Here is a 17,603-nt window from a genome sequence, read left to right as displayed (position 1 = left end):
CCAGCTTCTTTAGCTCAGACTAGGTTTTACAGGATAGCTACAGATTTAAAAAAAAAATAATAAGCTGGTTTAAAGGAGGATTAGAGGGGAATTAAGTGAAGACTTCTGGTAAGAGTATTACTGTCAGATTTAACATATGGGTAAACATGAAGAAATTCAAAATGTCTTGATGTTAGGAGTGTGAGTTTAAAATGACACAGGCATGTCATAAAAGACTGTATGTGCTATACTAAGGACTTTGAGAATATATACTCACACACACAAATATGCATTATGTTTTTAAGTAAATAAGTGGTGTGAGTAAGTCAGCATTCATTATAGATAGCAGTTTTTATTATGTGAAATATAGATCAATATTATAAAGTTATTCTAATATAAGTAGTTGTTAAAAAAAAAAAAATAGACCTGGGTGGTTCAGTCAGTTAAATGTCTGCCCTTTGGATCATGTCATGATCCCAGAGTCCTGGGATCAAGCACTTGTATCAGGTTCCCTACTCAAGAGAGAGTCTACTTCTCCCTCTGCCCCTCCTTCCATTCATGCTCTTTTCTCTCTCTCATCCTCTCTCTCAAATAAATAAAATCTTTAAAGTGTATATACATATAGAAAAGTAATATCGCAATAGAAATAATGGGTTAAAGGCATTAAAAAACAAGAAAATTTTCTTTCAATATTTGCAAAAATAATATAACATAATCAAACTACCATATATTATATATAACACATATTATAATGTTTATATATTAATGTTTGGTAATATTATGCACATGTGCATGCATACACATACATACAGTTTTAGTCTACCTTGAGCATGGAGGAGTGAATACTTGCACTCAATGTTTGTGGTGCTGATAACAATGTTTGGCAGTTAACTTGAACATGTGCCAGTGGCTTTAAACATTCCTACACCTCCTGTAGGAATATATAGCAATGAAATTACTACACTGAATGATGGTCATCACAGTTAAAACACATCCATGCACACATACACACACATTTGTTTGTCAATGAATATGTATATATCCATACATCATATAGATGTGTATATGACTGAAAAGTCAATGGTGCTTACTGAATCTTATAACTTATACTAGCTTCTGGCAATAGGTATCAAGTTTGGATTGATTAATAATGAACAGTAATATTTTTTGAAGGAAGAAAACCATATGAAGGAATAGTGTATATTGATTTAAACTGTATATTGAAGACCAAAGTAGAGATACAATAAATGAATATGCAGGATTAAAATTATTTTTACATGCTGTATATTCATAGTATCAAAAATACCCCCATTTACATGTACACTTATATAAAAATTAGAAAAATAATAAGACATCTAAGGAAAAGAGGCTTGGTTATTATACCTATGTAATTGAATTCAAACTATTTTTTACACTTAATGTGCATTCCAACTTTATACTATAAAAATGGAATATGTTCGGGGCGCCTGGGTGGCTCAGTGGGTTAAGCCACTGCCTTCGGCACAGGTCATGATCTCAGGGTTTTGGGATCGAGTCCCACGTCGGGCTCTCTGCTCAGCGGGGAGCCTGCTTCCTCCTCTCTCTCTCTCTGCCTGCCTCTCTGCCTACTTGTGATCTCTCTGTCAAATAAATAAATAAAATCTTAAAAAAAATGGAATATGTTCTAAATATACAATAACAATACATGCTATTTTTAAATTACATAATTGCAGAATAAATTCTCTTTATAACATTCACTCTTTTGATTTAAAAATATATAGCTTTCCATATAGAATATTTTTAGTGAATGTTACACTAGATTTACTGTATTTTTACATGAATCATTGAATTTTTATTTAAATTCCAGTTAATTAACATACAGTGTAATATTCCAGATATAGAATTTACTCATTCATTGACACATTATGCTTTGGGGTATTGTAAATAAGATTTATTGCATTTTCTAATTATTTTTTTTTTATGATTTTATTTATTTATTTGACAGACAGAGATCACAAGTAGGCAGAGAGGCAGGCAGAGAGAGAGAGAGAGAGAGGGAAGCAGGCTTCCTGCGGAGCAGGGAGCCGGATGCGGGGCTCGATCCCAGGACCCTGAGATCATGACCCGAGCCGAAGGCAGCAGCCCAAACCACTGAGCCACCCAGGCCAGGCGCCCCAACATTTTCTAATTCTTACATAAGAATAGATTTGAGAGGGGCGCCTGGGTGGCTCAGTGGATTAAGCCGCTGCCTTCGGCTCAGGTCCTGATCTCAGAGTCCTGGGATCGAGTCCGCATTGGGCTCTCTGCTTGGCGGAGAGCCTGCTTCCCTCTCTCTCTCCCTCTCTGGCTGCCTCTCCGTCTACTTGTGATTTCTCTCTGTCAAATTAATAAATAATAAAAAAAAAAATCTTTAAAAAAAAAAAAAAAGAATAGATTTGAGAGTATTTATCTTGTGTCTTGTTACCAAATTGAACTATTTAACTAATCTTATGTGTACTTTTTATGTAATCTTTTGACAGATTTTATCTTCAAATTTTGGTTATTTTCTAATTTGGACTACTTATATGATTTATATTTATTTCTTGACTTAGCAAATTGTCTAGTTCATAAAAAATTAATTCCCAATGACAATTTCAATCCACTCTTTTGGCTCTTAATTTATTATTCTAATATTTGTTAAATTTTCATTAATATAAAGTATGCCTCTAGTCTTTTTTTTAAAGTACAGATAATATCAGGTTGGTTTTATTGTATTTACATTCTCCTTTTTATTTTTATTTTATCAAAGTATAACTAATATACAATGTTATATTAGTTTCAGGTGTATAACATGTTGATTTTGTAATTCTATACATTAATAAATGTTCCCTCACCATAAAACATTATTGTAAAATTATTCACTATATTCCCTATGTTGTAGTTTTCATCTCCATGACTTATTTATTTTATAACCATAAGCTTGTACCATTTAATCATATTTGTTTATTCCACCTATCCTCCTCCCCTTCCTTCTAGCAACCACCAGTTTATTTTCTGTATTCATGAGTCTGTTTTGTTTTGTTTGCTTGTTCATTTGCTTTTTAAATTCAATATATAAGTGAAATCATGTGGTATTTGTCTTTCTTTGTCTGATTTGACAGCAAAATATCCCCTACTTATAGTTTGCTCAGTCACTAAGAGTATTTAGATTATACTTAGTAATAGGCAACACATCTTATCATATTACAATTGTTTAGTTAAATTACATTGCTTTTTCTCACTTGATATACCAGTAAAGTGCATTAAGTTAATTAAATTTCTTAACTAAATTCTTACCAATACATTCCTTCATTCCAAAGGGATTCCTGTCTATGATCAACCTTTAATACCCTGATGAATTTTGTTTGCATTTTATCTTTAATTTTTGTCACTAGTAAAATTTTTCTATAATTCCCTTTGATTTGCTACTATGATTAGTTATTGGCATTGCTTTTGCTGATTTTATAAAATAAATAGAAGTGTTTCCATAGCCTAAACATATTTAACAGAACTGGAACTGTACAAAACTTAAAAGTTAGTAAATATTCATTACAAAATCTCAGACCCTGAGAGGATATTGGAAAAAAACTATTTTTAAAAAATATTTCAATCAGGGACTTTCCAAGATGGTAGAGGAGTAGGAGACTTTAGTTTTGTCGGGTCCCAGGAATTCAGCTGGATAGCTATCAAATCATTCTGAACACCTGTGAACTCAACTGGAGATGGAAGAAAAGAATTGTTGTAATTATATGAATAGAAAAGCAGCCACTTTCTTCAAGAATGACAAGATGGAAAAACTCACCTCAGAAAAGATGAGACTGCCAGGGACTTAGTCAATATGGAAACAAGATTTCAGAACTAGAGCTCAGATCATAATTATAAAGATACTACCGGGCATTGAAAAAAACATAGAAGACACTAAAGAATCCCTTTCTGGATAAATGAAAGAACCCAAATCTAATCAAGTCAAAATTAAAAAGGCTATTAATGAAATACAATAAAAAATGAAGGATCTAATTGTTAGGATAAATGAGGCAGAAGAGAGAATTAGTAATATAGAAGGGAAAATAATGACGAATGAAGAATCTGAGGAAACAAAAAGAGATAAATAAATCCTGGATCATGAAGGGAGAATTTGAGAGATAAGTGATACCATAAAGTGAAACAATATTAGAATAATTGGGGTCCCAGAAGAAAAGGAAAGAGAGAGGCAGAAGGTATACTGGTATACATATAGTTGAGAATTTCCCTAATCTGGGGAAGGAAACAGACATTCAAGTCCAGAGGGAGGGAACTCCTGCAAAATTACTAAAAATAAGTCAACACTTCAACACATAATAGTGAAACTTGCAAATTTTGGAGACAAAGGGAAAACTCTGAAAGCAGCTCAGGACAAGAGGTCCATAACTGACAAGGATAGAAACATTAGACTGGCAGAAGGCCTATCTACAGAGACCTGGCAGGGCAGAAAGGACTGGCATGATATTTTCAGGGTGCTACATGACAAAAAATATGCAACCAAGAATACTTTATTCAGCAAAGCTGTTATTTATTCAAAATAGAAAGAGAGATGAAAAGCGTCCAGGAAAAACAGAAACTAAAAGAATTTGTGATCAGATACCTAGCCTGGCAAGAAATAGTAAAGGGAATTCTTTAAGCAAAGACTCCCCCTCCAAAAAAGACTGGAAAGGAACAGAAATAGTATACAGAAACAGTGACTTTACAGGTAATACAATGGAACTAAATTCATACCTTTCAATAGTTACTCTGAAAGTAAATGAGCTAATTGCCTCAATCAAAAGACACAAGTATCAGAATGGATTAAAAAAGCAAGATCCATGGATATGTTGTCTGCAAGAGACTTGTTTTGGAACCAAAGACACCTCTAGTTTGAGATTGAGGGGGTGAGAAATAATTTATCATGTTAAAAAGCTCCAAAAGAAAGCTGGGGTGGCCATCCTTATATCAGACAAATTAGATTTTAAGACAAAGATTGTAGTATGGGATGAAGAGAGATACTCTATCATATATAAAGGGTTTATCCAACAAGATCTAACAATTATAAATATTTATGCCCCTAATACGGGAGCAATGAATTTTATGAGCCAATTAATAACCAAATAAAAAATAAAAACCAATGATAATAATACATTAATAATAGGGGACTTTAACACCCACTCACTGCAATGGACAGATAATCTAACACTGGACTAGATGGACTTCAGATGTATATAGAGCATTCCATCTTAAAACAACAGAATACACATTTTTTCTTGAGATCACATGGAACATTCTCCAGCATAGATCACATACTAGATTCCAAATCATGTCTCAACTGGTATCAAAAGATTGAGATTATTCCCTGTATATTTTCAGACCACTGTGCTTTGAAACAACAACTTAATCAGAAAAGGAAATTTGGAAGAAACTTGAATACTTGGAGATTAAAGAGCATCCTACTGAAGAATGAATGGGTCAACCAGGAAATTAAAGAAGAATTTAAAATTTCATGGAAACAAATGAAAATGAAAACACAACTATTCATAATCTTTGGGATGAAGAAAGAAACTTGAATACTTGGAGATTAAAGAGCATCCTACTGAAGAATGAATGGGTCAACCAGGAAATTAAAGAAGATTTTAAAATTTCATGGAAACAATTGAAAATGAAAACACAACTATTCATAATCTTTGGGATGTAGCAAAGGCAGTCCTAAGAGGGAAGTACATAGCAATATAAGCCTTTCTCAAGAAATATAAAAGGTCTCAAATACACAAACTAACTTTATACCTAAATGAACTAGAGAAAGAACAGCAAAGAAAGTCTAAACCAAGCAGGAGAAGAGAAATAATAAATGTTAGAGCAGAAATCAATGAAACAGAAATAAAAAATCAGAAGAACAGAACAATGAAGCTAGAAGCTGATTCTTGGAAAGAATTAATAAGATTCTTTATTAGTGTATTAGAATCTTAATAAGATTCTTCATAGTGGCTTATTAAAGCCACTAGCCAGACTTATCAAAAAGAAACAAAACCCAAATTAACAAATTTGTGAATGATAGAGATCTTGACCAACACCAAGGAAATACAAACAATCTTAAGAACATAATATGAGCAAATATATGCCAACAAATTAGGCAATCTTGAAAAAATGGATACATTCCTAGAAACTTATAAACTTATAAACTACCAAAACTCAGAAATAGAAATAGAAAACCTGAACAGACCCATAATCATCAGGGAAATTGAAGCAGTCATCAAAAATCTCCCAACAAACAAGACCCCAGATGGGGCTGGATGGCTTCGTAAGGGAATTCTACCAAACATTTAGAGAACTGATAGCTATTCTTATGAAGGTGTATCAAAAAATAGAAATGCAAGGAAAACTTACAAACTCATTCTATGAGGCCAACATTCCTTTGATCCCCAAACCAGCTAAAGACCAGAACAAAAAGGAAAATTGCAGACCCTTATCCCTGATGAACATAATGCAAAAATGCTCACCAAGATACTACCTAATAGATACAACGGTACATTAAAAGGATTATTCACCACAACCAGGTGGGATTTGTTCTTGGGTTGCAAGGGTTGTTCAACATCAACAAATCAATGTGATACACTATAGTAATAAAGAACAGTTAAGAACCTTATGATCCTCTCAATAGATGCAGGAAAAACATTTCACAAAGTACAACATCCTTTCTTGATTAAAACTCTTCAGTTTAGGGATAGAGGGAACATATGTCAGTATCATAAAGATCATCTATGAAAAGCCTACAGCAAATATTATTCTTAATGAGGAAAAACTGAGAGGTTTTTCCCTACGGAGAGGGATGTCCACTCTTACCACTCTTTTTCAACAGTACTAGAAGTCATAGCCTCAATAATCAGACAACAACAAGAAGAAGTCATCCAAATCAACAAAGAAGAAATAAAAATCTCACTCTTCAGAGATGACGTGATACTCTATGTGGAAAACCCAAGATACTCCACCTTAAAATTGCAGGAACTCATTCAATAATTCACCAAGGTGGTAGGACATAAAATCAATGCACCGAAATCAGTCGAATTTCTATACACTGATGATGAGGCAGAAGAAAGAAAAATTGAGGAGTTGATCCCATTTATGATCGCACCAAAACCTCTAAGATACTAAGAAATAAACCTAATCAAGGAGGCAAAGGTACTCTACTCACAAAATTATAGAATGCTCCTGAAAGGAATTGTGGAAGACAAAGAGAAATGGAAAAATTTTCCATGCTCATAGATTGGAAGAACAAATATTGTGAAAAGTTCCATGTTACCTAGAGCAATCTATATATTCAAAGCAATCCTTGTCAAAATACCATCAGCTTTTCTCACAGAGCTGGAACAAATAATCCTAAAATTTGTATGGAACCAGAAAAGACCTTGGATAGCTAACGGAACACTGAAAAAGAAAATCAAAGCTGGTGACATCACAATCCCAGATTTCAAGCTCTATTACAAAGCTGTAATCATCAAGACAGTATGGCACTGGTACAAAAACACATTAATCAATGGAACAGAATAGAGAGCCCAAAGTGGACCCTCAATGCTATGGTCAAGTAATCTTTGACAAAGCAGGAAAGAATATCCAATAGAAAAAAGACAGTCTCTTCAACAGATTGTCCTGGGAAAATTGGACAGCCACTTGCAGAAAAAATGAAACTACACCATTTTCTTACACCATACACAAAATGGACTCAAAATGGATTAAAGAACTAAATGTGAGACAGAAATCCATCAAAACTGTAAAGGAAAAGACAGGCTGCAACCTCTGTGACCTCAGCTTCAACAAATTCTTACTAGGCATGTTTCTAAAGGCAAGGGAAATAAAGGCAAAAATGAACTATTGGAACTTCATCAAGACAAAAACTTTTGCATAGCAAAGGAAACAGTCGACAAAACCAAAAGACATTTGACAGAATGGGAGAAGATATTTGCAAGTGACATATCAAATAAAGGACTGGTATCCATAATCTCTGAAGAACTTATCAAAGTCAACATCCAAAGAACAAATAATCCCATCAAGAATGGGCAGAAGGCCTGAACAGACATTTTTCCAAAGAATACATACAAATGAACAGACACACGAAAAAATGCCATCACTTGGTATCAGGGAAATGCAAACCCAGATTACAATGAGATACCACCTTACACCAAACAGAATAACCAAAATTAAGAAGACAAGAGGCAACAAGTGTTGGTGAGGATGCAGAGAAAAGGGAACGCTTTTATGCTATTGGTACGAATGCAAGCTGATATAACACTCTGGAAAACATTATGGAGGTTCCTCAAAAAGTTGAAAATAGAGGGACGCCTGGGTGGCTCAGTTGGTTAAGCGGCTGCCTTCAGCTCAGGTCATGATCCCAGTGTCCTGGGATCAAGTCTCACATCGGGCTCCTTGCTCGGCAGGGAACCTGCTTCTCTCTCTCTCTCTCTCTCTACCTGCTGCTCTGTCTGCCTGTGCTAGCGCTCTCTCTCTCTCTCTCTGACAAATAAATAAATAAAATCTTAAAAAGAAATGTTAAAAATAAAGCTACCCTATGACCTAGCAATTGCGCTACTAGGTATTTATCCCAAAAGATAAAAATGTAGGGATCTGGAGGGACACCTGCACCCCAATGCTTATTGCAGCTATGTTAACAATAGCCATACTGTGGAAAAAAATAGAGATGTCCATCGACAGATGAATGGATAAAGAAGATGTGGTATGTATAGACAATGGGATATTAATCAGCCATCAAAAAAGAAATATTTCTTTTTGCAACAACATGGATGGAACTAGAGGGTATGATGCTAGAGAAAAAAATCAGTCATAGAAAGACAATTATATGATCTCACTCATATGTGGAATTTAAGAGACAAGACAGGGTCATAAGGGAAGGGAGGAAGAAATAAAACAACACACATCAGAGGAAGACGAACCATAAGAGACTCTTAATCATAGGGGAAAAAACTGTTGCTGGAGGGGAGGGCAGTGGAGGGATAGGGTAACTGGTGACGGACATTAAGGACAGCACATAATATAATGAGCACTGGGTATTATATAAGACTGATAAATCACTAAACTCTAGCTCTGAAACTAATAATATACTATATGCTAATTAACTGAATTTATATTAAAAACATGTTTCAATCAGTACCATGGTTATTTTTATTCATTTTTTCTTCATTTAAGTTTGGATATTTATATTTCTTTGAATTTTTTTGAGTGAAATCCAGATTACAAAGTTTATTAGTGAAAATTCTACATTAAAGTGATGAATCACTAAATTCTACTCCAGAAACTAATATTATACTATATGTTAAATAACTATAATTTAATTTTTTAAAAGGTTTTATTTATTTATTTGACAAAGATTACAAGTAGGCAGAGAGGCAGGCAGAGAGAGGGGGAAGCAGGCTCCCTTCTGAGCAGAAAGTCTGATTCTGGTCTCAATCCCAGGACCCTGAGATCATGACCTGAGCGGAAGGCAGAGGCTTAATGCACTGAGCCATGCAGGAGCCCCTAAATAACTGTAAATTAAATAAAAACTTAAAAATACAAAAAAGCCTACATTAATTTAAAATCATAGCTATCATCACTCCTTCTATCTTCCTTGTCTCTCCATTTCTTTCCCTTTTTTCTTCCTCCTGGTTTTGGTTCCACTTCTGCTTTCTCTCTATCATTTTTTCCTCTTTCTATTTTGTTCAATAATGCATCAGTCAAGTCTCTTTTTTATCTCTTGGCCAAAACTCTTTAGGTCCACATATTGAATATTCATTTTTGTTGTCTTATATGAATCATAATCATATTTTATTATTTAGTTATTTTTAAAGATTTTATTTATTTATTTTAGGCAGAGAGTGTCAGAGAGAGAGAGAGAGAGAGATTAGTGAGGAAGTGAAGAGGGAGAGGGAGAGACTCTTAAGCAGACTCTGCACAGAGTGTGGAGCCTAATGTGTGGTTCCATCTCACAACTCCGAGATCAGAGCCAAAACCAAGAATTGGACATTAACGTACTGCACCAACCAGGTACCCCATATTTGATTTAAAAAATTAATTTGTGGAAGAATTTTGTGTGTTTAAACACATTTCATGGATTTTCATATTTACTTTATTGTCTGAAAATGTTTAAAATATACTGATTAGAATATACCTACAAAATAAAGACTTTTCATTTTCTAGTTTACCTTGTGACCACTCTTGAAAATTTTTCCAGAAAATCTGAAAAACACTTATGTTTTTATAGTTCAACATTCTGTTTGTATAGTACAATACTCATTATGAACCTACTAATTCAGTCTTAATAATTATATTATTTAAACTTAGTCTTTTTTCTTTTATTTTTCAAATACTGAGAGTGACAAGGTAACAAAATAAAATATGATTGTGGATTTATCAATTTTGTAACCAGTCCTAATAGTTTTGCTTCATATTTTAAAATGATGGTTTTAGTTTATATAATATTAATTTCAATATGAAGTGCTTTGAATTTTACTTTGTTTGATGTCAATATCACAAACTATGTATTTTTTGCTACTTTCCCATAAATGATTGCCTATCTTGAAAATATCTCTGTCCTTAACTCCTTTAAACTAGCAGGGCTTTGGTATACCACTAAGGATTGTGCAGGCTTTTTCTTCTCTCTAGAAACCTATCCTTACAATTCTCACTTGGTTCACTCTAATTCATCTTGCATCCTTCACCTTTGGTACTTCTCTATGTTTAATTCACCTGCTAAAAGCATTCCTAGTACTGTTCCTCTCTTTTATAACCCATTAAATGTGTAATTTAAAAATTTTTCTCTGTCGTGTGGTGAATAATATTTTTTTTCCTCAATTAGAATATAAACTTTATTAACAGAGAGAATGGACCTACATAATCTGTGTATTGTATCACTGAATGCAATGTCTGACACATGGTAGATCACTCAATCAGTACTCCCTAAGCAAATGAATAAAGATATGAGGAAACATATATCTGTTGCATTTCTTTTTTAATAAAACAGAAAACAAAGAAAAAAAAAAAGAGAGAGAGAGAGAAAGAGAGAGAGAGAAAGAAGTCATGAACCAACCTTTCCTGAACCTACAGAGGAAAATTTACTTTCTTCTGCATTGTGTAAAAAAGACTTTCTTAATCTGCTCATGGAAAAATTCTCTGACCCCATCTTCTATCAGTTTTGCTCTCAGACATACTCAATTACTTAAATTTCTCTGAATATAGTAGTTCCCCCTCAGGCGGAGAATATGTTCCAAGACCCCCAGTGGATGCATGAAACTATTTATGTACTACACTCCATATATGCTGTTTTTTTTCTTATACATACATACCTATGATAAATTTTATTTTATAAATTAGGCACCATAAAATATTGACCATAATAACTAATAAAAATAATTATAATAATATGCTATAATAAAAGTTATGTGAATATACTCTCTCTCTCATTGTACTGTACTTACCTTTATTCTTGTGATGATGTGAGATGATAAAATGCTCCTGTGATGAGATGAAGTGAATGACATAGGCACTTACATTCTGATGAAACTTTAGGAACAGGATCATCTACTTCCAGACTGAGGTTAACTGCTGATAACTGAGGTCTGTGTCCTTTCCTTGCAAATAGGATCTATCATTTTCATATTCATTTCAAGAACACTGTAGACAACAAGAACAGCACCACAAAATGTTTTGAAGGGATGAATGTCACTTTACAAAAAAAAATTTTTTTAAATGTTTAACAGGTTTTGAAACTGGATACATGGGCCTTCAGCCTCCAACTAGGAACTTTGGACTATAGACTTGGCTCTGCTTCATTCATCAGGGGTTCAGTTAAAAAAAAAGTGATTGTGCTTTAATATGGTTAAAATATTCAGGGTATACTTAGATGAGCTTTTGTATCAGTTACACTTTCTCTTGATATATTATTTTGCTTTGAAAACAGAATTTGGGTGAATTTGAATTAGTAATGGAGGCAGACACTTCTCTGAGAATATTTCTAATTGGTATTTTTTACTTTATTTCTATCTCAATATTTTAACTCTATTGATTTAATCTCTATGTAGTATTTAATATACCCATTGTCCAGAATCAATTTAATATGAATCATTATTGTGCATTGAACTACACAAGATATATTTAGATGTTTCATTGTCTGGTTTAAAAAATGAAAACATATAGTACTTAAAAATAAGTTATGTCTGTGTTCAAAATCCTTTATTTAAACAAATCTTCTTGCTCAGGAATATTGCATATTGTATAAGAATATTACATATTGTGATTACTGAGAATTTAAAGTTCTTTTTAGTTAACAACTTTTAACTATACTGTCTTAAATAAATAGTTTTAACTACTAGTGTTTGTTCTAAAGATGTATTTTAATAACATAAACTAAATATCCCATTCTTTCCAGTGATGCATAAAATGTTCTTTATTAACAAAAACCTTTATTCCTAATAATTGACAATTTTAAGAAATGAAAAGAGCATTATTAGCTAGTACCAGAATTTTGCTGTTTCAAAGTAGTCTGTTGAATTCACCATCACCACTTTTATGTACATGTTCTATCCTAGAGATTGTGACCTCTTTAATAGTTATTTATATTATTATGCAATTGAAGCTCTATTTACTCACTTTTCTTTCTCTCCTTTTCCTTTAACATGCTGCAGTAGCTAACATATTATGGAGAGAAGAAGGTACTAAATTCCATTATTTTTCTATTGTGATTATTTTGCCTAATTTTAGTGGATTTGTTGAATATCAGTTTTAATAATCATCTTATTCATTTTTATGTTGACTCAATATTTTTGTTTGATTGTAAATTGATATTCTTTTTTAAACCTGATACCATTAGATATATTTACTACCTTTTTATCAGTTTGATTTATTATTGATGTATAATCAGTAAAGTACATTATAATATATTGAAATGTTTTTAAGAATTTAAAATTAAGTCAAAGAAATAAAAGCAAACTTAAACATAACTTCCATAATAGACCTTGATTTAGATTAGGGGAAAAAAAAAACTTTAAAAATCATTGCCTTATCAAGGGAACTTAATAAATTATTTAAGAAAATGGGTTGTAAACTTGAAGGACTTAGTTTCAAATCTAGTCTCCACCACCGTATACTATAACTAAGGCCTCTTTATGTCTCAATTTGGTTATCTTAAAAATAAGGATAGTCGTTAATACTCAGTAGGGCTGCTACCAGTTCCTTAAATATAGACTACATTCTATAAACAGTATCCACTTCCATTTATTATAATTATTATTTTTCTTATTTGTAAAGACTGGGGAGGATGTGTTTCACCAGGCACTCACATACTTTAGATAAATTTTTAGAAGTAAAATGTAATAAGTCACCATTACTGTTCTGGTAAGCAGGGATCAAAATATTGCCTCATAATCCATCCTAGATAAACTTTTTCTTCCCTGATTACAGTTTCCCATATCAACTGGAGTCACTGCCACCTGTGAGGGTCCTGTCTCATAAGCTTCAAGTAATTTGAGAATTGAGGCATCCCAGTTTTGTTCTCAATGATGAGGCACACTACCATTTCTCCCCTTGGTATCGGTTGCTTCTGAAATCCTTTGTATAGGCTTCTTCAAAGTCTGGTTTACTAAAGACGTTCTGATATGACTGTGCTTTCTCATTTTATTATTTTTTTAAAGATTTTATTTATTTATTTTACAGATAGAGATCACTAGTAGGCAGAGAGGCAGGCAGAGAGAGAGGAAGGGAAGCAGTCTCCCTGCAGATCAGAGAGCCTGATGCGGGGCTCAATCCCAGGACCCTGGGATCATGACCCAAGCCAAAAGGAGAGGCTTTAACCCATTGAGCCACCCCAGTACTATGCCTTCTCATTTTAGTCCACCTAGATATTTCACATTTGAACGTACAGATGTATTCATTGCAAAACTAGCATTAATATAGCTGTTAAACAACATTTCCATACACTCTCTTCCCTCTTCAGATCAAACAAATATATCTCTGTTCATTTTAAAAATTGATTTTTCATGCTATTGTAATGGGAGGAACAAAAACCCAAGTAATCAGAGACCAGGTAGCACAGATCTGGCTTTGCTGGCTAATTGTTGATAAAAATTAGATATGTTGTTTTACTTCTCTGAGCCAGAATTTTCTAATACATTGCTTAAAATGCAGCTGGCACTCTCCTTATAAAATTGTGATATGCAAATGTCCTTAAAGCATGTAAAACAATGCTTTCTTGTAATTTGACTAATAATAACTATGAACATTATTGTACAAGTTTAATATGTAATAATAATATTATATTATTCAGGCTATCTTTAAAAATATGAGATCTCCAGATTAATTAGAATCACCCTGAGATTCATTACATGAAACCATTTTTATCTATTTAATATTTTATTTTGTTAGTTTTTTCAACATGTGTACTCTCGATAATTATTCTTTATCATCTCCATTAATTAATGATTTGCTTACTCTCCATAACTTTGTTTGACAGAGAATATGTCCTTGAGAAATAATCATTATTTAGTATTTTTTGTAGATAAGTTTAAGACATATATAATGAATGTCTTTGGGTAAAGTTTTTAAATCTTTTATTTCATGTGCAATTATCATCAGAGTCCTTTGTTGTTTCTTAGAATAAACAAGATTTAACATAATATACTTGAGAAAACAATATGCCTGATTTAGATTCATAGGCATCTGTAAATTATTTTTTTTTTACAATGCCACACTTATTGGTGAGGCATTACAATTAGAAATGATTACATATAATACTAGTAATGGTAGCCAGAGATAATAGAGCTGCTTGAGGAATCACTAAATCTTAACAGTGTATACAATTATTTCATAAAAAGTAATTAAACTAATAGCTAACTAGGGTTTCCAAAAATTTTTTACCTTTACTTTTTTTTTTAAAGACTGAATAATAACAAGGATGAACTGCGTAATCCCAAGATCTACTTTTATCTCTGCCATAATAACGTTTTCTGTTTGCATGCTTCACTCTTTACCATGGCCAAGAGAAATTTATCCCAGCATGGCATCCCAATCTCAGACATTCTAAGATAAATCTTGGAAATAGAGTTAAAAATTACAAACCTCTTATAATGCCATTGTATTTATATGCAAGTATTAAAACCATAAAATTCTGTTTAACTGAAAAATTATTTTTTAAACATGAGCATTAGAATCTATCTAGCTTAGCCAGGATTTTGTAATCTAAATTGATGTTACTGAATTTAATATGTATTATCTTAGGAATCATATGGATTTTTAAGCTTGAAACACAGCGTCCTCTACTTCTCTGGGTTCTTCCAGTTCTTTTCTAGTCATCATTGTGGTTTGCAGGCGTGTGGAAAGACATTGTTAAGAAAGGAAACATGTCACTTATTTATTGGCAAATATTTTAAAGAGCTTTTAAATGTAAAGCACTTTGAAAATACTGGAATTATAAAGATAGGAATATCTTCCTTAAAGAAAATTTTGATTTAGTAAGTTAAAATCTTAATCATTCTTACTGATAACTAATTTTACTAAAAAGTTGAAAATACACATTAAAAGATCCACTATTTGATTTCCTTCTACAATATTTTTTTTAATCTTGTAATAAAATATAATCTAACAAAATACATCTTAAAGTTTATTTAGTGGACAACAGTTAAGGAATATACTATATGGTCTAACTCAATCACACATGTTTTGATTTAGAAAAACACCAAATTAAATAACTATAAGCCATTTTACTCACTGATGAATTAATCTTAACTTTTAAATATGCTAAATTCAGTTCCAAGGAGAGATGTAAGATGGTTCACTATATAGCATAACATTTCCTAAATTTGTTATAACATGGAATTATTTTGATGAATATCTTTAGGATCAATATTGAATAAAGACTATTTTGGGAAAAACTGGATGGTTAAGACTAATGATTCGAAAGCCAAAAAAAAAAAAAAAATTCTGTGTTTATAAAAATTGAATGCCCCTTCTATTCTTTGTAAATATTTACAAATCTATTCACATGAAAATATAGAAATGATTGAGGTAAACATTATATTAGTCAGGCTCATTTACACTTACCAATACAAAATGCAAGTAGAAATGGCAGGGAAATCTTAAAACAAGACGTACATATTAAACCATAATCTGATTAACTTCGTGATCTATAATTTCATCAAAGTGGGGGAAAGGGGATATGGCAAGCAGGTCATCTTTTAACTTCTTCATCCTGAAATTATTCACATTTCATTGGCCAGACTATTCTACATTGCAAGGGAGGTTAGGACTAATATATAGCAGCTTTGTGAGTTCCATAAGTTTCTCATAAACTTATTTTTAGAGAAAAATAATGCTGAAGTTCTCGGGACCAGATTACTGTCTCACAGTAATATTGATGAGTTATTTAAAATAAAAAAAGAAATTTTCAGAGCGTAGGCTTCTGAATGCATCAAACTTAGAAAGTTATAGCATTCTGGAGAGGTAGAGACCATGACTTCTAATGGTCAGTGTATGATGCCAATTAAATTGTAATCAAGTTCTCAGTATTTTCATTAGCCGGTCTGCCCTCATTGCTTTAAATAATAACATCAACCTAAAATTTTTAGTTTTCTATATTCTTCCATTAAAACAATTTTCAAATCAAAATTGTGATCTGGCAAGAGATACAGATTTGCAGGTATGTGTATATATACATGCACATAAATATGTATATATACATGCTAGATCTATAGATGCATACATACATACACACACATATGAATACATATATAATTTTATATATGATTCCATCTAACATTAATTATATAGCACAAATACTCTATTATGTTGTAACCTTTGCTAAATTTGTTAAATTTGTTAATTATTTATTTATTATTTATTTATTTATTAATGAATTTATTTATTAACTTATTTATTTGTTAAATGTGAAATTAACAATGCAGATCTGCATTCAGCTTTTTCAGCATATCTTTGGAAGTTCAGGAAATGCTATATTGACTCAAAAGGACTGGTTTTCGGTAATATCACTGTGACTAGGCAAATAGTACCCAATTTCTGGATTAATAGTGGCTAGTAAAGAGCTTGAGACAACCATTCACTTTCTAGCAAGAATGAAATAGTAAGTTTTATTTTAGTTGAACATAATGTAAAGATCTTATTGAGGTGCAGTGGAATGATGTTACTTTGTGTGTAAAGAAGTTTTTGTTCTAAAGATAAAGATACAAAACATGGGGATATTCACTAACCAACAATATTTCCTCTGCTAAATTATTCAAGATGAGAAACGCAATATGGATTGTCTATCTACTTTTGCCTACAGTTTTCTTTAGCTAGAAAAAGAGATTTTTTTTCCAGATTTCACAAAAAAAGTGAGTTTCGATCCCTTAAAAGTGAAAAGAATAAAATCAACTAATAAAGGACTTTATAAGACTAAAATTTATTGAATTATCTTCAATTGATTACCAAATCACTGCATCATATGATTATACTTTGCTCTTGACCACAACTTAAATCTTAAATCAATAGCAATTTAGATCAGAGGAAGACAAACATCACCACAAAATATATTATTAACTTTCTTTTGTTACTGTTGTCCATCCAGTAATCAGAAATTATCCGACTTTCAT

At 32.2% G+C, this 17,603-nt stretch overlaps 1 protein-coding gene across 2 annotated transcripts in view; it reads left to right on the top strand.

Moving 5' to 3' along the window:
* Positions 1 to 17,603, top strand: part of FSTL5 (follistatin like 5) — a 763,963-nt gene that overhangs the window by 636,039 nt on the left and 110,321 nt on the right. For both annotated transcript variants that reach the window (XM_059174403.1, XM_059174392.1), the window contains exon 11: positions 12,651 to 12,677. In XM_059174403.1, the coding sequence (XP_059030386.1) occupies positions 12,651 to 12,677 (27 nt within the window). The remainder of the gene's footprint in view (positions 1 to 12,650; positions 12,678 to 17,603) is intronic.

The sequence above is a fragment of the Mustela lutreola genome, chromosome 1 (assembly GCF_030435805.1).
Source record: "Mustela lutreola isolate mMusLut2 chromosome 1, mMusLut2.pri, whole genome shotgun sequence".
NCBI classification, from domain to species: Eukaryota; Metazoa; Chordata; class Mammalia; order Carnivora; family Mustelidae; genus Mustela; species Mustela lutreola.
This window is presented reverse-complemented; position numbering and strand designations above follow the sequence as displayed.